Source organism: Coloeus monedula (genome assembly GCF_965178545.1).
Source record: "Coloeus monedula genome assembly, chromosome: 1".
Taxonomy (NCBI): Eukaryota; Metazoa; Chordata; class Aves; order Passeriformes; family Corvidae; genus Coloeus; species Coloeus monedula.
This window is the reverse complement of record NC_138781.1, coordinates 148,073,981-148,096,963: the sequence shown is the minus strand read 5'-3', so window position 1 is coordinate 148,096,963 and position 22,983 is coordinate 148,073,981. Positions and strand designations below refer to the sequence as shown.

General features: G+C 41.5%; 1 protein-coding gene across 1 annotated transcript in view; it reads right to left on the bottom strand.

Annotated features, from left to right (window-relative positions):
- Positions 1–5,358: 5,358 nt before the first annotated feature.
- Positions 5,359–22,983, bottom strand: part of FER1L6 (fer-1 like family member 6) — a gene marked incomplete at its 5' end in the record, with an annotated part of 67,744 nt that continues 50,119 nt past the window's right edge. Inside the window, 9 exons of the mRNA XM_082295652.1 lie at positions 5,359–5,908; positions 10,053–10,153; positions 12,662–12,825; positions 13,135–13,376; positions 15,124–15,222; positions 17,135–17,223; positions 17,787–17,929; positions 20,827–20,987; positions 22,148–22,318. Coding sequence (XP_082151778.1) covers positions 5,722–5,908; positions 10,053–10,153; positions 12,662–12,825; positions 13,135–13,376; positions 15,124–15,222; positions 17,135–17,223; positions 17,787–17,929; positions 20,827–20,987; positions 22,148–22,318 — 1,357 coding nt within the window. The 3' untranslated portion in view covers positions 5,359–5,721. The remainder of the gene's footprint in view (positions 5,909–10,052; positions 10,154–12,661; positions 12,826–13,134; positions 13,377–15,123; positions 15,223–17,134; positions 17,224–17,786; positions 17,930–20,826; positions 20,988–22,147; positions 22,319–22,983) is intronic.

Genomic DNA, 22,983 nt, shown 5'->3' with positions numbered 1-22,983 from the left:
AACTAGAGATATTGTGTGGGAAAGTGAGGTTTTCAGAAATAAAGATGCCTTAGCTCTTGATCTGAGGGCCTGTGGGGGCTCTACAGTAACTGGAACATTAGAGGGTTGTAACAGGATTTGAACTACAAATATAGTTCTTCCCTAACTTTTCCTTTTTATCTGCCTGCAAAATCTTTGGTTTTACAAACTAAAAATGTCCTGACCAAAAACCTGTGGAGACAGTCGAAAGCATTAAGCCTTTCCATCTTTCCTCTCCCCATCATAGATGCTACAGAAAAAGAAACAGGTATGCTGACAAAGCATCCCAGCTCCACTTTGCAGGCTGAAAAGTTTTTCCTGTCCAAAACTCCAACAACTGTTCCTGTTTTTACAGCACATGCATTGACTCCACACTGCAGAGGTCTGTGGTGGGCGTGTCCTTCAAGGGCACATCTATCACCAGTGATAGATGTTGATCCAGGATCACATGGACAGCACTGGTTAAGGCAGATGTTCAACTCTCTTAAGGTTCTATCATGGCCCTGGGAGGGAAAATCAGAATGCTTGGCTTTGAAACCCATCCTCCATATTGTCACATTTTAAATACCCAGTCCAAAAGTGCTCCTCACAAATAGCTACTGCAGCTCCTTGTGCCAAGAACAGGAAGACCTGGCCATGGTACTTCAAAATCCAGTGTCCAGAGCCATGAGCAAATCCACTTTGTGGTCATAGCTGCTGATGGAATATCTGTGTGAGCTGCATACCATCAGCATTCAGTCAAAGCAGAGCTTGGGACATGCGAACCATTTCCAAATAAAGATGATGAAGGGGAAGAAATGTGCTAACTGAGCAGAACAAATCCTCCTAGAGCGTTGCTCTTATTATCACTCTTTTCTTAATATATTGACTTTTCTGCACTGTATTCACCGCAGTTGTGTTCCAAGGCACTAAAATAGCCTTTGAAGCTGCTATAGTGTAGCACTTCTGCACAAGCTGTGTGCATCCATCTGCACTGTGGGTACCAGCTCCAGAGAGCTGTTGGTTGAAGGCAAAGCTGCTCTCTTGGGTGAAACTATTCACACACCAAAAGCAAGAGCATAATGATTGTGTCAAGAGGCTTTTGAAAAGTGTTTTGTTAAGTGCTTTGGTGAGGTTTTATTGCTATGGCTAATTAAAAGTTCATCACAAGCACTAAACACAGCCAATGTTTATTTGCTGTACAGTCATATTGACAGGCCAGTGCTTTGTCAGTATATTAGAACTATGTGCTGGTTTCTGGAGAGGATTAACTATTGCTTATCTGTCAGGAAAAAGAAACATCACTAACAAGTAAACAAACCAACAAATCCTTGTCTCTCATGTTGTATCAGCCTTTGCATTTGGCTCTTTTTCTAACATTTTTCTAAAATCTGGCATGTAAGTTGCAGTGCAAAGCTAATCAGTGTGTGCCAGCATGCTTTGGGCATGACAAACCTATCTGGATTTTCTTGTGCCTGAAATATGTCCCTTGGCCCAATGGGGGCTTGCAGCTGTAAGCACTGCTCATGGATGCAAGGTGCCTTGATCCAGGATGAAGGGCTGAAAGGCAGGGCTTCCAAATATGGCTGCAGGACCATCTGCAGCCACTTAGGCTGCAAGTAGCAAAAGTGGGCGAGGGATTCCTCTGAGATGTGATGTCCCAGAGTGGCTGACTGCCCTGGTTCAGGAACTGAGGGCACACAGAGACCCTTAATGGATGAGAACTTCAGAGAATGACAAAGAACTAAAGGAAAAGGAATCCACTGGAAGAAGGTTATGACAGTACAACTATACTGTTTGACTATCCCACCTAGCAGTGTTGACACCCGACAACTTTCTGGTCTGTATTCATTATATATTTTTATATATATTTCAGTATTTCCCAATCTCCAGTGATTCTCAATTTTGCCCACTAGTGGATACCAAATTTCTGTACGTCCCTGTCTTAAAGGACATTTGGGAAAGAAGTCTTACAGCACTTGTTGATATCACCTACAGGTCTGGCATGTTTTCAGTATTTGAATGCTGAGGGAAAAATCAGGCTGCACATTTAAATTGAAGGTGGTTTCCCTCCTCTCTGTCAGTCTCCCCTTCACTCCAACTTCTGAGGCAGCAGATGCCTGCAGTGCACTTGCACTTGCTCCCTGGCAGGAGCCAGCTGCTTGGTAAAGAGCTACAGCCACCCCTGCAGCAAAAGGAGGCACTGCTGGGAGCAGTATTCTCTTGTGTTGGTGGGTCAAGCACAGCCCTTTTGAGGAGCTGCAATATGAAAAAGTTCTGACCTGTGATGGGCAGGTAACTCTGAAAGAACAGCATGTTGGAATTAGCCAGTTAATGAACTATCAGTGTCATCACAGAGAGTTCAGCCAGGGCCACTCTTCGGTCAGAGGGAGGGAAGGAACATCCAGAGATCTTTCTGGCTTGTTCCTAATGAAGGGGGCCTGTGTTCCTGACGTGGAGTTCTGGAGCCACAGCAGAGGCATCCAGGAAGCTAATTTTTGTAGCTAATTTTTTTTCTGCTAATTATTGTAGCTCTGATTAGTCTTCATAGCTGCTTACAGAAGTTCTTAAAAGAGAGGCTGTCTGGAACAGTTCTATAAATTAGCCTTTCTCCAACAGAAATTCATGAAAATTTATTTGTTTGCTATTGAGACAGAGATTAATTAGAAAATGGAAGGAAGTGGCTGTCATATACCAAATGTCTGGGAGGCTGGAACCAGATCTTGGGTTGAGCTTTTCCCCAGTCACAAATAGCTGATAAAAAACATAACAACTTGTCTGGAAGGAGACTGCACTTTGGAGCTGATGGCAAGCAGGCTATTCAGCCAAGACAATAAAAATCCCTTTGGAGGTGGCAGCTGGCACACAGAGCAATGAGAAGCTCTGCCTGGCAACCAAACCCCCTTTCTGTGACTAATATGTGAAGAAAGCAAATTCTTGTATCACCTTGTCAAGGGATTTCTTTCTTCCAAATATAAAAATCATTTTAACATAATGATTAGTCACTATGAGACCAATCTGCTGGGTCCAGTGCAGTTTGCAGGCTGGGAGCAAGGCACAGAATATTCTGCAGAAATCAGAACAGAGCAGACCACAGTCCAGTGCTTCACACAGTCCAAGGCAGCAAGAACAAGCAAGCAGAGTAAGGACAGGGTAACACAACAGCTGCCATGCAGGATCAGGACCTCTGACCTGACACACTAGAAAAAATTCAGATGCGTTGCCTTTTTGGCTGTCACAACATATTCCAGTCATCAATATTTATCTCTCATCTTTTGCACCAAAATAGTTTTATTTGCTCTCACTGGAGCTTTTAAATTTCATTTCCAAAACTCATGGTATGATGAGACATATTAGGAGAAACAGTATTATTTTTCTGTTTCATACAGGTTTAGTTGCAATATAGCACAAAATTTAAAATGTGGTTTCAGATGAATATGTCACACATGGTGTGTGAGCAGAGACTGCACCAGACAATGGCCTGGTGCAGAGGGATATGAGAGGAGGAGGGACTCCAGGGTGATCAGCACCTTTCCATGTCACTTGCTTTAGTTGAATGTCTTGCTACATTCAACTAAGGCAGATTCAACCCTGTAATTGTGTTCTAATTTCTCGGTCATATTAAATACACTTTCTAAAGGAAAATAAGCAGAAAAATTCATTCACTGTGGTCCTTTGCCACATGTCTAGTTGTAATATACTCACATATCTGGATAATTTAGTTATATTTATTATATACTTAGAACATGAAATTTAGAAGAAAAACTGAGTAACAATCTGCTGGAAGGAGTGGGGATGGAATGCTTTCACCTTGCCTTATCCATCTGCCACTATCATCTGTGGAATGGGAAAGAGGCACTTTTAGAGCAAGTTGTCCCATCCAAAATAAGCCTCCAAAGTGCTCTTCAAAGTAAGGTATTGATACCTTGAGAGACCACCTAAAAACAGAGACTAGACAGGAGTAAGGGAATAAAGGTAGGTATTTATTTGAAAGGCCTCCAGAGGTACCCCCTGGGGAGCCAGAGGCTACTGCCAAGATGGACCACAGGTCACGAGTTCTTCACATTTTTATAAGTTTGGTTCATTTGCATGTCAGCATAAATTCTCCAATAAAGCTCCAGTTAATGATGTAATTCCCCTCAGCTTGCCCTCCTTTCAGAAACTTTTGGTTTACACATTTTGGGCCTAGGACAGTCTGAGTGGCCTTGGAGAGCAGGCCCAGAGAGGCTTTGTTATGTCTACTTAGCATGAGAGAGCAGAAATTAACAGGCTACAAGAAACTTCAGAGTTACACACTAGGCAGCACAGGATTTAAAAAATATGAAAGTTAAAACCTCCCTGTGCAAGTTTCACTGACATCTATTTTCCAGACTGATTCCAGACTAATTACTTTGTTGTAGGCCAGAGGGGAACACAGAGGCTCATTGCACAGTCATAACAGGCCAGGTACAAGCAGTACCAAACAAGCTTCCTTTGGAAATGGCCTCTGAGAATTATCAAGGTGCTGCTTTTCTATTCCTGCACCCTGAGCTTGGCAGAATTATCAGCATTTATAGAATCTCTTTGTCTTGCCTTTTGATACTTTAAAATGTGCAAAGGGTGCTCACACTTTGTATGAGTGGTGCATGGTGGAAAGCAGTTTTGCAAAGGTTGTCTTTACAACAGGTCTGACTGTGGTCGACACTGGGGGAGGTTTGGATGGCTAAATTCAAATTCATAACCACTCATCTGATGGCCAAGTGGGGTCACTGAGTTATCAAGCCTTGCCTTATGCCTGACACGGGTAGCAACATTTTATGTATTCTTAAGTAGGATGAGGATTTTCACAGTGACAACTGTGCAAGGTTTTTTTCCCTTGTTTTCTTTAATACTCCATGGTTTGTTCCGCTCTGCAGCCCTTCTCTTTTCCATTGCTCTTTGTCTTTGCTTTTGAAGCAACAGGATTTTTCCTATTCCCTGTCGTCTACAAGGATCATTTGTTACCACAATGCCCATGGATGAGTCTTCATCTTCCTGATCCCTCTCCTCCAGAGACCACCAGCACTGTCAAATTGCAGCTGGAAAAAGGTTCTTTCAGTCTCTGCTACTACATCCCTGTCACAGGCACTTAGCTCATTTATGAGTGTATGAGATGTTTTTGTAGAACACAGCATTTTTACCGAGAGGTGCAGGATAAATTCTACACAACACCAAATGAGACCATTTAACTTTAGACGTCTTTTAATAATACCTTTTATCTAAAAATATGGCATTATAAGGTTATTGAAAAACAGTTAAAATAATTAATTACAAAACTATGCAACGACTGTATTATACATTTACCTTTGTGTAAAGATCTTGACCTTAATATTTAATCACTCATCTGTAATAATAAATACTTGACTGAGAAATCAGTTTCTGCATTGCATTGAGGAATTTACTCTTAAATTCAGTTTTAGGTACATAATGACACTTTCAATAATAATGTCAATAAAGCTGCAGCAGTAATGATGTACATTATTAATATACATCATTAATGTACATTAATGATACTGTACATTAGGGAGGGGTCTTAATGAGCATTCAAAGAAGACGTTCAAGTATTCTGAGAGCTCCCGTTTCTGGTGTGAATAGTTATTTTTCTTTTTCAAAAGAATGAGATGTTTCAGATTAATTAATTCTTTTTGCCTGACTTATTTTTAGTGGAAGTTTTCATATTTGATTGACTACAATGAGAGCCATGATCTACCCTCTTCCTATAACTATCCTTTCACTAATTGCACCTGGCAGTGTGTAGATGAAGAGAACCAGGAAGACAATGAGAATAAGCAGAATTATGCCAATGATGATGTACTTCTTGTAATTCCTCCAGATCAGGTGATACAAACACTTGAAAGGATTTACAAACCAAGAGAAGGATGTGTCCGGTCGGCTAAAGGGGAAGAAAGAAAAAGAAAATCTTTTGTTAAGGCAGATCCATCTCTTTCCGAAATGATCCCACTGCAAAATATATATTTGAGTCTAAAAAGGACCTTTAGCTCCTGGGAACCCACTACAGAGATTAGAGGGAATGTCCACAAGTTTCACAAGCTGTTGGGTCACTTCCACCCATTCACGAACTCAAGCTCCACACACGCCTTGTAATGAAATTCCAGCTCACACATCATAAACACTTCAATTTATGTCATGATATAGGGTTTAAATTTGAAAACAAGATCGTGATAAACCCTAAAGAAGAAATGCAGGCATCATGAACTTGGGTACAAAAGCTTTCTAATAATTTTAAGAAATTTAGCATCACAAAAATGGTAATGAACTGCTACAAAAAAATCTGATTGCACAGTGATAGTCATGGTTCCATAATAATCAGAGCCAGCTCAAATCTGACATGTGGCCCAAAATGGTGTATTTTTAGAAGGAAATTTAAAACAGGCCTCCTGAAAACAGGAAATGATGAAATGAAACCCAGATGATTTGCTTGTGTACATAAAAAAGAGCCTCCTTCTGCCGGTGGAGAATATCTGTATCCCACAATCTAAGTTTTTCCAAATGTTGCCCCATGTTGTGTTCTCCTCCACACACAGAAGTTTCTTCACACTGTACAACAAAGCTGACTGCATACAGAGAGGAAAACAATGTTCTACTTAGGAAAAATGTTGGCCTGGTCTCTCCTCTGATTGGGTGGGCACTGTGCCTCTCACTCCAACAGCCCTACCCAAGGCAGCATCTGTCACCTTTTTTGATGGGATGACCCAACGAACGCGGTGGTGTGGGGCAACATTAACACCTGAAAAACTGGGGCAGGTTGTCTTTCTTATCCAATGTCACCATAGTTGTGCAGATAGTGCAGCAATAAGAAAATGAAATTAACTGAGGGTCACAAAAAGCTGTGGCCGTGTCTCACTCCAGAATGGTTTTTCAGGAATTTAAGCAATCTTAGTTATCTGATGAACTCAGCATTCAGGCAGTGGGAGTGAATGCCAATGTGACAGAAAGTCTGTAAATCCAAAAGGCCAACTGAATATCTTTTAATGAAAGACTGAGCTTCATACTGAGGTAGAAATGACTCAGAAATAAATCATCAGATTAGCCCTCCAGGTTAAAAGGAATTATTAAAAAACTGGACACTCTGAAGAATAAAACTACTTGAGTAACAAGACCCTTAATCTGCATGTACCAACTGCTTGAGGACTTTTCATAACCCTTAAAGGCTGGGAAAAAAAAAAAAAAACGAAAACCCAGACTGTTGCTTATTTAATTTGTTTCCTTTGCAATGTAGGCAATAGAATTCATTATCAGTTATAGTAGTGCATTTATTGTAATAGACTGCATCCGGAAAGGCATCCTGTCTTGATCAGCAGAAATGAAGAGATGAATAACCTCACAGTGCTCTGGCCAGGAGGAAATTACACTCATTGAACCTTATTCTTCGTTTGCATGTTTCTCTCTCTAGTTCACAGACATTTAATCTTTGTCTACCTTTGCTTTGGTACATTAAAGAGTCTGCTACTGTCTATAGCTCCTAGAAAATAATTTTTGTTTTGAAATTATTTTGTTTCTTAATTAGAAAGAAGAATTTTGCAAAACAATCAGAAAATTTGTCTGCTTCTCTGGGTGTTCCTATGTGATGAGGAAAAAAACAGAGTGAACCTACAGTAGTGGCATAGAGACATGGAAGTCCTGACAAAAAGATCCTTGAGATCCACTCCTTCCTGAAGAGGACTCATCTGAAGGGTAGAATCAATTACCTTTTATCTCCCAGCTGATTGTGACTACTCTGCATGTATGAACCACATATTGCATCACTTGTGGGTACTGAGCTTGATGCTCCGAGCCATCAAGCTGGTAAACTTTAATACCTTTAAACTTAAATGAAACTGGGGCTTGCAATGTCTTCAACTATTTATTTTCCTTCCAGTGAGTGAGTGTCTAGCTAAAATAATTTTTACTATTCACATGCTATATTGCTTTAGTAACCTTAGGATTTATTTTGTCTAACTTTAAAACCTAGGTGCTCAGTCTGGTCATTCATGGGCTGTCTGCATGGGGAGAGGAAGGACCTTCTGGAGGCCAAATCCTCTCTTTCCCCATCTCACATCTTAAGATATGTGTGGTAGGTAGATGGGATGACTCCCCCACCTGTACCATGAGCAGCTGCAAAAGGAGCCTGAATATTTTGCTTCTGAGATGGGTAGTGTCAAATGACACTAGCCCCACCCTACTTTTGCTTTAATTGAGGCATATATCTCAATTAAGAATAGAGTAGAACTAGAGCCATGTGTTGGCTGTGTATTCACACCACAAAAACCACTGATTACTCAGTGCAAGATTTGGAGGAAGACTCTGGTTTTGTGGCTTCTGGGTCAAAGCACCTCCAGGCTGTGCAGCAGAGAAGGGGCCACCAGGCTGGTGACAACCTTTTGGCCCAGCAGCACATTTGCAGATAAAATGCCCTTGAGCTGAAAACACTGGGAGCCCTAGTCAGCCATGGGTGCATGGGCTGCGTCTCAAAAAATGAGAATAAAATGAGACAGTGCCTTGGGCATCCTGTCAACAATCTTCTGGACATGTAGTCTTTCTACTACACTTGACACTCCCTCTTAAAACTCCCTAGGCTGATTGCTTTCCACTACATGTATTTCAGAGCTATCCCCACTCCTCTCTCCTCTGAAAAAAGTGCTTTAGTTTCCATTACTGGGTGTCTTTCAGGCAGACACCTGTCAGGCAAAGCTTATCCTGCCTTTGGGTAAAGGTGTTGAGTGAAGTAATTGACTAAAGTCTTTCCAAGGCTTGTTTTAAAAAATGCTCTGATACCTCTGACCTGACAATTCCTTTATGCTGCTTCCTCTTTTCTCATATTTATCCTGAGATATATCTCAGACCAACAAAATTAAACAGAGTTACCATTATGACTAGCAATTGAATTTTAGAAATTTTGGTAGCAGGAAATATAGCATCAATTCCTCTCACTCTCTATTTTTTTATCTAGCTCATTAAAAAAGTGCTCAAGTGTTTTAGTAGAACAAAGCATTAGAGCCAAAACAGATTAAAAGTACTTTTTTTCTGAATGCAAAACACTCAGCTGATATTTTTTTAATGTGACAAATACTGAAAGATAAACTGCTGCTTCTAGATCATTTGCCTTAGTTAAAACACTTAAAATGTCCTCATTAAAAAGTCTTATGATGAAAAATAAGTGTCTTCATTCTTTAAGTTTGAAGAAAAATAAAATTAGAGACAGAATTTTGAAGTCATAGCCTTCATGTGTCTAAAGAAGGGCAATGATGCCGGTGAAAGCTCTGGAGCACGAGTCTTGGGAGAAGCAGCTGAGGGAACTGGAGTTGTTTATCCTGGAGAAACAAAGGCTTATTGCTCTTTACAACCACCTGAAAGGAGGCTGTAGCCAGGTGGGAATTGGTCTCTTCTCCCAAGTAACAAATGATAGGATGAGAGGAAATGACCTTGAGTTGTTCCAAGGAGGGTTTAGACTGGATATTGGGAAAAATTTACTGACCAAAAGGACATTGAAACAGGCTTCCCAGGCAAGTGGTGGAGTCACCATTCCTGGAGGTATTTAAAAGACGTGTAGATGTCATGCTTAGAAACATGAGTCAGTGATGGACTTGGAAGTGCTGGATTAATGGTTGGACTCAATGATCTTAAAGATTATTTCCAACCTAAATTACTGTGTAATTAATATAATAAATATAATCCATCTGATCTTTATAAGTGACCAAACTGAGATGTTAGCTGTATGTGTAAACTGTGATGATTTAAGATATTATCACATGCCACATCAGCTATGGAATGAGGTCATGTGTGAATTCTAGCTGAGGACAAATGTGCAGCAATGCAATTTATTTGGGCTTCCAAAGGAAGACATTTAAGCAAACCTGGAAGGTGCTGCCAGCAGGAGTGCCAGCCACTAGGCCATGCACAAGCTGGACAAATTACTTGCTGAAGGTTGCAGCATGAAAGAGAAGAATATCCAGGAGACCAGAGAGGACACCTGCCCTTCCCCATCTCCTGCTGAATGCCCCTGCCCTGGCATCTTTAATGAGTATGCTTCTACTCACTTGGGTTTTTCCAAGGGCTCGGGCTCCTTTCGAGCTTTGCCAACTGGATTCTTCTCGGCTTCTTCTGCTGTGACCAAATGAAACTCGGCTTCTACCTTGCCCTGGATCAGAGAGAGAATAGTAAGCATCCAATCCTGGGTTATTATCATCACTAATTCACAGTAAATTCCTCTTGTTGAGAAATGATGGAACCAGTTCAGGGCAAAGGAAATTGAGTAAGGAAAATAAGATAGTCTTTGCTGTTGAAGAGAAAGAACAAAGGAAAACCCAGGCACAAATTCCTGACTTATGCTCAAGGACCATGAGGAAAGAGAGGTAAGATATTTTCTTCCATTAATATATTTTCTCCTTCCTAAATTATAACATAATTAATCTGAGAAGATGTCTTCTACCTATCTGTATTGGGTTGACCCTGAGTTGATGGACAGTCTTTAAGACCAATTACGCTTCTCACAATTTACATATTTAAACCGCACAGAAAGGCGGGACTTCCCTTTGGTCGGAGCTCGCCTGCTGGGAGGTGGGGGCAGCTCGGGGCCTCCCGGCCCCGCCGGGCCGGGCCGGGCCGGGGCCACTGCCCCTTTCCCCCTTTCCCAACGCTGTGGCACGGACTCTGGGTGGCTGGGGGGGACTGCCTCAGAGCCACAGGCAGCTAAAACCAGCCATGGACTGCTCACAGCTAAGCCCATCCAGCGCGGCTTCTGGGGACCGGCGGGTCCCTCTCCTCTCCACGCGGGGCCGGCGGAGTCAACGGGAGCCGGCAGAGCCTCCTGTCTGCAGCCAGCACACTTCGTGCTGAACTGAAGAAGACACCACGCAGCCAGCAGCACAAAGGGAGCGAGGCTTTCCCCACCGCAAAGGCTGAACAAGAACACTCTTCAGCATGGCGGTGTCAGTCAGAGAGAAAGAGAAGTGAGTCCCGTGGGACGGAGCTGGAAATGGCGGTGGGAGAAAAGAGGGCGGGGCCGCGATTCTGGCGGGCAGCTTAAAAGAAACCTTCTTGCATGCCGTGGTAAGAAACTGTAATACCACAAACTGTTTGTCTCTTTAATCCATTTGAAGAACATGGGGGGATGGAGTATCTTCGTGTGCCTGTGAAGATTGTGAAGAATGCCGATGCCAGGCTTTATAGTAGTAAAAGGCTGTTAGAGACTTGTGGTGAAGAAGAGCCTTTGTGTGCAGGCCAAAAGAACTTATCCTTAAAAAGATGAATAACCCCATGTGATGGCCCATGTTTTGCAGTGTGAAGGAACTGTGAGATTTTTCATGGGAGAGATGTTCTACACCCAGCAGATTGTTTGTTTCCAGGTGGATCTGCTGTTAGTGGCAGTTTGGGAACCACGTGCAACTGAAGGAAAAACCCTTTTTTCCCTTAAGCATAAGAGAGAGACTTTTCAAGAACTGGAACACTGACTAACATCCCATGTTCTGTTATCCCTTGTGTGAGCTAGGTAAAAGGAGAGAAGTGCTGGCTGGAGGGGGGGGGGGGGATTTGCTTTAATTTTGTTTTGTTATTGTCTTTTTACTTTTAATTCTATTAGTAATAAAACTCTTTCATTGTACTGCAACTGTTTAAGGTTTGTGCCTGCTTTGCTTTTCTCCTAATTCTTATCTCACAGAAAGAAAATGAGTAAGTAATGAATATTTTGAACCAAAACCACTACATTTAATTGGTGTTTTCTGCCCAGTTTCGAACTCAACCCGCTACACTATCACACATTCTGGCAGAGCTGAATGTCTGAGGTAGAAACTGTGTTGCTGACGTGGACCAGATGTAATCCATCTGCAGGGGGAAATTCAGCCAGTCACAAGTGCTGGGGCCATTGAGCTGTGGGTCTCAGCTCACAAAAGGAACATGGGATTCCAGTAACAATTAAGAGCAGATAAATCAAATCAGCTTTATAGAATCTGTGATGGATAAAAAACAGACAAATGGCTTTACATATATTTGTGATTTTCCTACCCTATACCTTTGTGGATGGTATTAATCTAAAGTGTTGATCTATGGCCACTAGCTGGGATTCAGCAGGAACAGGGATGAAAGAAGGATGCCAATAAAAGGAGTAAAGGTGGAAGCAGGGAAGAGGGTAGACCAAGAGAAAGGGAATCAATTGTACTGGAGCTGAGAATATAAGTAAATCCAGCATTTAGAAGTGGAGTTCATTCACTAAATCCATGGAAAGTACACAGTCAGCTTCAAGCTGAAGAAGGCAATGAACTTGAAGATGGAGCTTTTTATTAAAACATTCTTTTTGCTGGAATAGACACAAAAGTGAAGGAATTGTGAGGTTTAGGGAAACCCTTGGAGAATCAATAAATATCTAGAGACAGAGGGAGAAACCCCTGAAAAAGGACCAAAGCAGGTGAATTTCTAGAGGGCTATACTACTGGAAATGAGTTTGTAGCTCTTGGTTTGTGTCCCCCCATGGAACTGAATGCACCTAAAAAGACTCCTTAGTGCTCAGTTGCCGGGGTTTTTCTGAACCAAATATATGGAGAACTACTAACATTTGGAGGAGTCCTATGGATTGCCAGTGGTGGTTGTTCAAAATCCAAAATTAGCATATTGGTCCCAGAGAAAACCTGTTAATCTGTAGTGAGGTGCTTACTGTGAGCTCCCCAGCCTTGATGAAAGGCCACCAGCCTTTGATGCGCTTCTGCTGAAATATGGAGATCTTGTTTTCTTCACTTGCTGCCACAACTGTGCCTAGGTCACAGCTCTTGGCTGTCTTTGCTGCTCGAGGGAACCCATTCAGGTCCAGTTCAAGAGTGCCTGGAGAAAGAAGTAATGTGACAACACACAGGGACCAGAGAGACATAAAAACATTCAAGTAGCAGCTTCCAGATGAGATACACGGAGGAATGCAGCAGCCGGGCATTTCTCTGTACTGTCGGTCATTCATTTGTATTGCCCTGGCATTCTCATCTGATTCCTAATTATTGAATTGACAAGAAATGTGTAAGTTAGCACTGTGGTGCTTCAGAAAGAGAAAAGCAAAAGCTGGGGCTCAGACAGCACTTTTTGCATACCTCTGCAAAACGCTGGTGAGACGAAGTTCAGGCAGATCCATTGCATACTTACCCAAGAAATCATCTGAAGAGAGTCTTTCGAAATCCCACACCTGAAGCACCAGCTCAGCAGGTATTTTGCGTTCTGTCTTTTCTAAGGAAAATATGTTTTCTCTTTTAGTAACCACCATTTGTTTCTCTGCTGGGAGATAGTGGAACGGGAACACAAAGCGCCAGTTGAAGTTACCCTCTCCTGTCAAGGAATTGTAATGTACATCTGTCTCCTGTTTGTCCTCTTCCAGGCCCTTTATCCACCTACAGCAGGCACACAGTGGAAAGCATCGGTGTCACCAGGGGATCTTGAACTGTAATCGTTGTTATTTGGTTACAGGCCTGACCATTTACTAATTCCTCCCTAACCAGTAAAGGCAACACACTGTTCAGGACTGTGACAGGCAGCAACAGCCCTGGGTCAGGCATCTTGGAACACAGGCTGCTGTAATGATCAGTGGTGATCAAAAGCTGAGAGTGAGGACATGGTTTTTATTTCAGTCAGACCCCAAAGTACCAGTTGGCCCTTAGCTATTGGCCAGGACACCTCTCTTCTTTGGGACAGGCAGTGGTGACAGCATCAGTCATTTATCCAGCACTAAATATCCTGTATTGGTGTTTTGCCACACTAACAAATTCTGTGTCGGTGTCTCAAGACTGTTATCAGTGCTCAGTATTAGAGGCTAATGTTTTTTTTAGTTGCTGTTTGCAGGTATAAACATAGCATTAGTATGGCTGGAGAAGTCTCTCGGGGTTTTTTGTGATTTCCTCTTGGTTTCTGCTACAGTATGCACAATATCAGATGTGCAGTGGTACAAAGGACAATGCTTTCTTAAACATAATTTTCTCGTCTGAAGAGCTCCACTGAGGTAATGATCCAGCTAGATATGTTTTAGTTCTGTAGATGATTTATCACAGCTTGAGTAAAGATTAGCATTTTTGAGCTGTATCCAAAGAGAGCTTTTCCCTTGCAAGCCCAGTGTTTCAAAAAGGAATTGTGAAAAATGGTAACAATCTGAAACATGGCACTGCCCCAAGTGGAAATCCATGGCTGCTGACAGATACAGTGCCACACGCACTGTTTGAACATAATGAGATTTGTGTCTTTATCATTAAGGCACAAAAGCAAAAAGTTTCCCACTCCTGGCTTCTCTGTCAGACTGCTCTGGCACTGATGGTGATGTTCCCATCACACAGCTCAGCACAAAGGCTGGCTCCCTATTTAATTCCTCAAATTCATGTTCTCAAAGCTACTCTGCTACTGCTCTGAACACACAATTCATATTGGCATATTAAACTTACTCTCTAGTAGTGGAAAAATGGCAAGAAATCTAAGACCAGTCTGGCACCTGAGATTTTCAGTACTTTCTACTACCACTTATACCGTAATTTCCTCCCAGCCTTCCCTAGTACCTGCATTCAAATCCTGCTCAGAAGCAGAAACTGCAAAGCAGTGTTCTAAAACAGGCAAGGAATTAAGAAATAACTGGCTACAATCTCAGGAAAGGAAGGAGATGGAGAGCAAAAAGTGCCCATGTGATGTTCTCCTCAGCAAGACCATGGTCATTCACCCAAACACACTCCCCACATGAGGTTAGAAAATATTTCTAACAGAAAAAGCTTGGCAAACACCTGCTTTCTTATTTCTAATGTGGTTATGATGCTCCTTATGTCAAAACTCTCTGCATCTGTGTAAGCTCTTACAGTTCAAGTCCTGTAAGTGTTTGATTTCTCTGTGCTAAACGGTGAGCTTGGTGCTTGTTTTGTGCCATCTCTGCCTGAGAAGGAACTAACGACTAGTGTCATTTTACAGTTACTCGATTTTCAGAGGAAATAAAACAGGAAAAAAGGGAGCAGTATCCAATATGGGTGAGTAATTTGGGCAGACATTCAGAGCAAAGTGCCAAGGTCACTGAATAGTTTATCAAATATTCTCACAACCCATTTTTTTTCTCTGATTTTTGAATTAAATATTCCATGCTATTTTGATGATGAGTGCTGAAGAACTTACCCTTTTACATAGATATCACTTGATTTTTGCCCTGTAAAGATATTTTCATCTTCTAGAATTACATCCTCTGTATTCCAGATTATTACCCTCAGTTCATACCTGAAAAAGAAAGTAGGCCTGTGTGTAAAGCTCTGGTCAGGCACTAATGCAAACCTCTATCAAATCACGCTTTTATAAAGTGAGAAATACTGTATTTGTGCATCAGACTCAGGCCTCTTCTGTTTACAAGAGTCTAGTGATAGAGTGGGGATGTTGGTTCCTCTCAGCTTATGGAATATGATTGACAACAACAGGGTCACTGCCAGCTTTGGCGGGATGGAAAATTCCTTTCTTTTTATATGCCTGTTCATTTTCAATTCTTTTCACAAAAATAGTGCAGTGGAACAAGACAAAGTTGATCTGAAAAACTTTGTCAGAGCAGTCTCCAAAGCAGTGATCAGCTTGCTAATAAAGAACAAAGCTGCTTGAGAAGTGCTTTTTAGAAGAAATGCCCAAAAACATTGCATTTTGTGCAATCTAGTGCGTTAAAAGGGAAGAGAAGGACTGCTTGGAGATATTTGCATTTAAGCAGGTACAATCATCTTTAGAAACAGCAGTAAAAGGAATTAAAGTTTCTCCATCCTTTCCACTCCCTATATGCAGACGTTTATGGTGGCCATCCAAAGCTCTCAAAACTTGATGTGAAATACAGATATTGCAGGTGACATAAAAAATTAATACTGAAAGATTTAGGTATTCCTTGAGTCATTGTATGAACTGCAAAATACATTAAAAAGACAAACAAACTATGTTTGATAACACCAACATATGATTTCCCTGATATGACATATTTTGTCTTGGAAATAGCCTCAATCTCAGGGTGTGGAACAATTTGCTTCAGCACTTACCAGATACTCTACGTCACGGAGCTCTTAGGGAGCTCCATGAAAACCAAGCCTTTGCAATTGCCAAAGAAACTTGAAACTGCAATGCTTCCCCTTAGCCTTGTTCAATCAAAGATCATCAATAAGAAATATTTTCACAAAAGTGCTTGAAGTTTTATAGACGCTGGAGCCTGTTTTGCTGCAGGAGATATGCATTTGTCAGCAAGATGTGTAACTTGTGTTTACATGTACTGGGTTTTTTCTCATAATTAATGTTTGACACTATTTTCCCCTGCTTTAGTAGACTATAAAAATGGCAGCAACAATTTGTTTTTATGGGCATGATTAATTTTAAATCTTTTTGGATTGTAAAATGCTTGTTGTTAAGTAGTTTTATAGAAAGTTCTGGTCTGAAGGAAGTAATTGCTACATGGATTCTTGTTTGTTTGTCAAATAAAATAATGTAGGAATAGTACCTGATGATGTTTCAGACATTAAATTCTCAGGAAAGGTCTTGCTAAAATACAGGATGGGCTGAGAACTCTGTTTCTCATTTTTGTGTTTTCTTTACAATATTCAATTAGCTTGAAGAACTATGTGCAGTATTGCATGTAAAGCAGTATAAGTAAATGAGAGAAGGCTATTCCCAACAGAGATTTTCTGTCTGTTGCTGCTTTACGTGTTTCTTGATCTTATCCTTGAACAAATTTCTGGAAATCCAATATGCGTAATGCTATTGCAGCAGACGAAAGAGCTCAACTAGGGTCAAGTAAGTTATCTCAATGAAAGAGGTAGTGAAGCTAGAATTACTTCTTGCAGCTCAAAAAGTAGATGATAACATCAGAATTATTTGCCTCTAGCCACCTGCAATCTATTTACTGGGATAAAGGATAAAAAAGGATATCTTGGTAAGAGGTGTGTGATAGCTCTTGCTGAAAAAATCACCAACAGTTCTTTGAGTTGTTTAATGGAGGAAACCAAATTAGATGCTCCTGTTTGACTTGAAGCCATATGAACCTAAGAAAACTTTCCTCAGGACTGAAGAGGTTTGTTTTAGTAGTTTGTTTTCTTTTTATTTCCAGACACTTAAAGACTCGATCTTTGAAGAGTTATTGCCACAGTGGTAGGAGGAAAGCACAGAGTATTACCCTTTGGGTTTTCTTGGTGAAATGTCCACAGGGGGTCCTGGCAGAGGCATATCATTAGGAAACATGTCAACCCACATCTGTACACGACCCTTGAAAACAAAGAGATAAACATCCCTGTAACCCTATTTTACAGAGGCTGTAAAAGGCCTAAATGTAGTTCTGACAGTCAAAATCACCACTTCCTCTACAAGCACCAACCAGCTCAATATCCTGTAACTATGATTTAATCTAGGAATTTTCTATACAATATCTTTTTCATGCACATATTCTTTCAATCTTTCAGGTATTTGATGAAATAGAGCTCAAACATTGTCAGCTTCAAGGTAAAATCCATGCAAAAATATTATGTGAGGAACAGAAAAAAAGAGAACCAAGGTCTAGATACAAGCAGAGGTTTTGTTAACTTAATAAAGCATTTAAAAGAATGAAAATTTGCAGTTACACCTTGTATGATTACTGTGTATTTGGGTAATTGGCTGTATACACACATGGGTAACAATTTCCAGGTTGATACTGTACAAAGTCTTGTGTTTGGTGCAACGCTGGGGTGCTGACTCTGTAAGTTTGCAGTTACAAATAGAAACCACAATAACTGGAGGAAATGAAAACTGCTTCTGGGTCTACCACTACCACCACCTCTGAGCTGCTCTACCTGTTCCATTCCTGGCTTATCCTTATGATAGAGAGGCCGAGTCTCAATGTGCTCTGGGACCAGTTTGTAGCCAGCTCCAGGGATTTCTTCCCAAGCATGTAAAACCTTTAAGGAGAGATGTTCATATGATTCGACGGGCTCCTCTATAGGAAAGAGTAAAACAAAAAGAACAATGAGAGCTGAATTTTAATATTGTCAGTAATACTGAAACCCTTGGTAGTATGTTTCATTAGTTATTACAGGTACTCATTAAAAATTTGCTTGAGTTAAGAGGAAGGCTTTATGTATTCCAGCTAAATAAAGAAGGGCTTTGAAATGCTTCTAATTCACATAAATAAGGGGACCCATGGGATTAACTAGAAGATTAGCACTCAGGCAGCAGTCCTGTAAAACACAGCAAATCATTCCACTACTACAGCAGCAGTTTTTAACAGGAAGATGGAAGAAAAATGCCAACTATTCTTTTGACAGAAAATTGCAAATTTTTAAAGCTTGTGAAAAACAAGGATACTTGGATTTGACAAAGCCAACAGTAAATAGGCCCTAGGAGTTAGGCCCTTCTCTTTTCTTTGTGATAGCAACAGCAAAGACTGCCTTGGAGAATTTAATCACACCTCAGAGGAAGAGAGGTGAAGTCCATGGGCAGGAACATTTCACCTCCTGACCATCTCACCTTGGCCACTGGAAGGGAGACCCAGAGAATCCCAGAGAATGGCACCTCAGGGAAGGACCAATGTTATTATTGAAAGTAGGGTGGATGTTAGAAAGCAGAGAAAGCTCTTTGAACTCTTGAGCTTCTCTCTCCTCCTTTTTTGTGTGGGCTCCACACAAAAGGAGTCCAAAATTTTGACAAGTGATATGTTCTAGATTAAAAGTCCCTAAGTGAGAAAAAGGTTAAGATTTATTTGTGTCAACAAATTGTTATCACTTTTCCTACTCGTGTTGCTATGTCGGAATTACTAATAGTTGGCAAAAGACTCACTTGGAATTTAAACAGTAGGTGTTAAAACCTCCCTAATGGCTCAGGAATTGAGGAAGGATGATCCTGTGGTTATGAATCTTGGTTCCCTCTTGTGCACCAACATCTTATTTTAGCCAGCAAAAAACAAGGTCTCTAGCTGCTATTCAGTCAGGCAGCCTCAGTAACAATGACACAGGTTATCCTACAATATCCTATATCCTCTCAAAGACAACTTTATAAAGATTTCTTTTTACCTCTGAAGATGCATATTTCTTCCCATTGGCTACTGGTAGTCCTAGACTACCTGGGAGTAGTGGACAGGCAGTTGGACTAGATGACTGTAGGTCTGTTCCAACTGGACTATCCTCTCCTCTCCCCTCCCCCCTCACCTCCCTCCCCTATCTTCTGTCCTGTCCTGTCCTAACTTCTTTGTTCCTAGAGCAAAGTTAAATTATTCCTTCCCTTGCAAGTTAAAGCTGGGTGGATAAGTGCAATTTTCTCCACCCATACAGTGGAAATGGTACTGCTTTCCCTTTTCAGTACGCCTCTAGAGCTCAAATCTGGGGTCTTTGTTAGTTTTACAGATCCAAATGAGACCCACCACGGAAATCCATCAGGAAATAAGGACCCAGATGTACTTGTCAGAACAGCAATCTGGATAGAAATTATGTAAAGACTGTATGCAATAAACTATTTCTGTACAATACTGAAAAACTCGTGTACATAAGTACTTTGGTCTTTGCCATCTGGTTCTATATTTCCTTGCTTCTGATTTCCATCATCTTATTTGACATTGGTTTGTCTGAAGCTCATTTTAGTGAACCAAAATTTTGATTTAGACATCCTATTGCTGGTAGTCACACTCAGTCATCTGATAGTGAGGAAAACAAACAGCAATACTGGAGTAAAAAATCTCTTTCAGGCCAAGAAAACCAAAATAGATCAACTCTTCTCCCTTCAACAGTGCTTCCTTGGCAGCCTGCCACTCAAGGTGTTACCTGTATTTTGTAATTGCCAAGAAGAATGTGGTCAAAGACAAATCAACACAGATAAGGGAGTGGAGGTTTTCTTACACTGCCACAGTGTCTACTACTGTCTCCAAGATCAGCTCCTTTCATTCCCCTTGAAAGGCTCCATCCTCACATCTCTTTTCCTTATTCTAAGCATAAAACTGAGTCATAGAATGGTTTGAGTTGGAAGGAATGTTCAAAGACAATCTCGTCCATCCCCTCTGCCATGGGCAGGGGCACCTTTCACTGATTACTCTGTCCCGCTCCACCCCAATGTGATATGGACACTCAAGGTCCCGATTGACCTCTTTTTAACCTGGGAGTTCCAACAGTAAGTTCTGTGCTGCCATCTGGATTCATGGACCCCACAGATACCTGGATTTACAAAATGCTATGTCAGTGCTTCAGAAGAGCAGTCAGTGTGACAGTAACCAAGAGGAGGAAAAAGCCAACAGAGAGGAAAGACAAGTAGTTAAGGTGGGACTGACAGGTAAGTGGCCTGGAATCTAACTATGGTCAGATTTGTCTGACCTTGAGTAACTCCCTTCAAAATAGTATTTCCCTTCCCTCTTCTTCTCACTTCTTGGTCTGTCTATTCTAGTGTTTTAATTTAGACAGAGAATACATTTTTTGAAAGACTCTCCCTGACTTTCCATGCTTTGATATGCTGTGGGGAAGGATTTCAGAGCATGCAAGCTGGACTCCTTTCAGACCAACAGTAAGCCCAAAGACACGATCCAAGAGGGTCCCCCACACTCCAGCCAATCCTGGACATCTCATCCTTGGGATCAGGTAGCAGCTAGTCCAAGGTATTCCCCAACAGCCACCATGGGGATGTCAAGTCATCAGCAACAAACTGTTTCATTTGACAGATTCTTTGCAATTAAGCGACAGCAAAAGCTAATACAGACACAGCCTTCATTGCCAGATTTATATGAGTGTTTAAGAGCAGAGACAGGCTCCAGTAACCTGATTTCAGAGTTCACAGCACAACAGGGATCCAGCTACAGCTGGGCAGGCTCCTGGTACTGCTACAATGCAAAGGAAGGATGCTGAACTACTTTGTTACCATTCTCATCTTCTGTGAAGACTGTCTGTCCCTTGAAGATTTTTGTGCCTACTTGTATCTCCCCTGGACGCATGAAGGGTCCACTTATTCTGTAGTCCTTACACAGCTTAGTGAGGATCTCACTTGGCTTGGTTGCATCTCGCCATGCATTGTACCCTTCTCTGCAAGGAGAGAACAGAGTGAAGCAAAATGGGTGAGGTTTTCCTTCTGAAGAGTGCACTGACAGATCAGGAATTTCTGTGCAGAGATTCACTTTATGGTCAGTGGCCCTGATATCTGCTCAGTAAAATTTTCCTTTGTCCAGCACTGCTTCTTACTTGAGACACTGCCTCTGTCTGCTCAGGTCCTGGAGATCAACCACTCGTTTCTCTTAAAATACAGGAGAAGCTGAGGCAGCCTTGCCCACAGCTTAGATAAAATAATAGCATGGGCATGCTTCCCATGAGGAAAAGGAACAGAGCTTGTTCCCTGTTGTACCTAAAAGATTCGAGTTTACATGTGCTGCCTCCATTCAAGGAGAATTATTCTGCAGCTTTCAGATGCAAAGGATGAGCTCAGGTTATCTCGGACCTGGAATAAGCACGTAAAGAAATATCTCACACTGGAGACTGAGCTGGCAAGGGAAGGTTTGGGGCTTGTTCTGTGTTCCTGGATTGCTTTTTGACATTGTCCACCCTTGGTTTGTAGATAAAATGAGAAACAATCATAGATGAACCCCAAACACACATCTCCCAGGTTAGCACCCCACCCCAGGGCAGCAGAGTTATTTTAGATTGACTTTCTCTGCATGAATTAATTTTTATGCACAATGTCCTTGAGAGTGCAGCTGTCTGGCCCGGACCAGGAGCTCAGCCTCACTGCCCCATGACTCACCCTGTTACAAAGGTCATGTCAGCAGCCTCTGCTCCTGCTCCCCCCAGTGCCACACCAGTCCCACCAGCCTTGCTGCAACCACTCCAGCTGCAGCTGAATAAGAGAGAGCAAAGTAGAGCCCTGGCATAATTTCTATGAGAGAGTTTCCCCATTAGCCCTTTATGCCTGTCCAAAGGCAGTTTATCAAGCAGGTATGTAGTAAACATCAGCTGTTTACTATCTAAAATACTTATTGAACAAACAGTGCTGTTAATTTAAAAATATCCACTTCCCACTGAGGCTGGCAGTTACCCAAAGCCACCACTAAGTTCTTTGGTGAATTTTAATTAAAATACCCCTGTGACACTTTTGTGCTGAAGAAAGCATAATATCTGGAACACATTTGTAATTTCTCCTTCAAGTCAAGTCACTCACTATGAGCTCTGTTGCTGCCTGAAGAAGTACTTACATTTCATATTGACTCTGTAACCCACAGGTAGCTCGATGTCTGCTGTAGAAACGATTTTCCAAATCAATTTTAGTCTCTCCAATAAGATCATCTGTCCCAATGAAGTCATGGTCATAGATCAAGACTGTGAGCAACGAATCCTTGGGGAATGTAGCTTGGATTTCAAATGATCTACAGGAAAAATTTAAACCTACATGAAATCAGATCAATTTTGAAGCTGAGAAGACTAGGCTAATTCATGCCATGCAAACAGTGTGTGAGTGGTGTCTCTTCTAATAAGCAGTAGCTTTTCGCTTCAATTAAATATTTGAACATGCTGGAAACACACAGTGCAAAAGTATATTCTTTCTCCTGCTTCCCTAGCACCCTGCGTAGAGTCCTAAGATTGTTCCTACAATCCTGACTCCATGAAGGCTAATACAGCTGTATGTAAGAGTTCTCACACATTTTTCAGAACCCCCAAAAGGGACATATAAGTCTTTTCTGGTTTCTTGCAAAAGCTGCAGGTTAAATATTGAATATAGGAATCTGGGGGCACCAAACAAAATGATCAGGCAAAAGGTTTAAACAAATCTCAAAAAAGCAAAGATAAGAACTCCCTTTTCACTGGGTGCATTTTTCAGGAATCATTATTGTTGAAAATATAAAACTGATTGTAAAAGGGATTTGACAAATTAGCGAAAGACAGGATACCCTGATCACCACAACACTGGCTCTAGATTTCTCCAAAGCACAGACAAAACTGAGCTTTGTCTCCTGAAGGATGAGTTTTGTACTTTCCCCCCACCCCCCCGTTCTAGGGGTCTTTCAGTCCAAAGTAGTATAGTGTCTCTGTC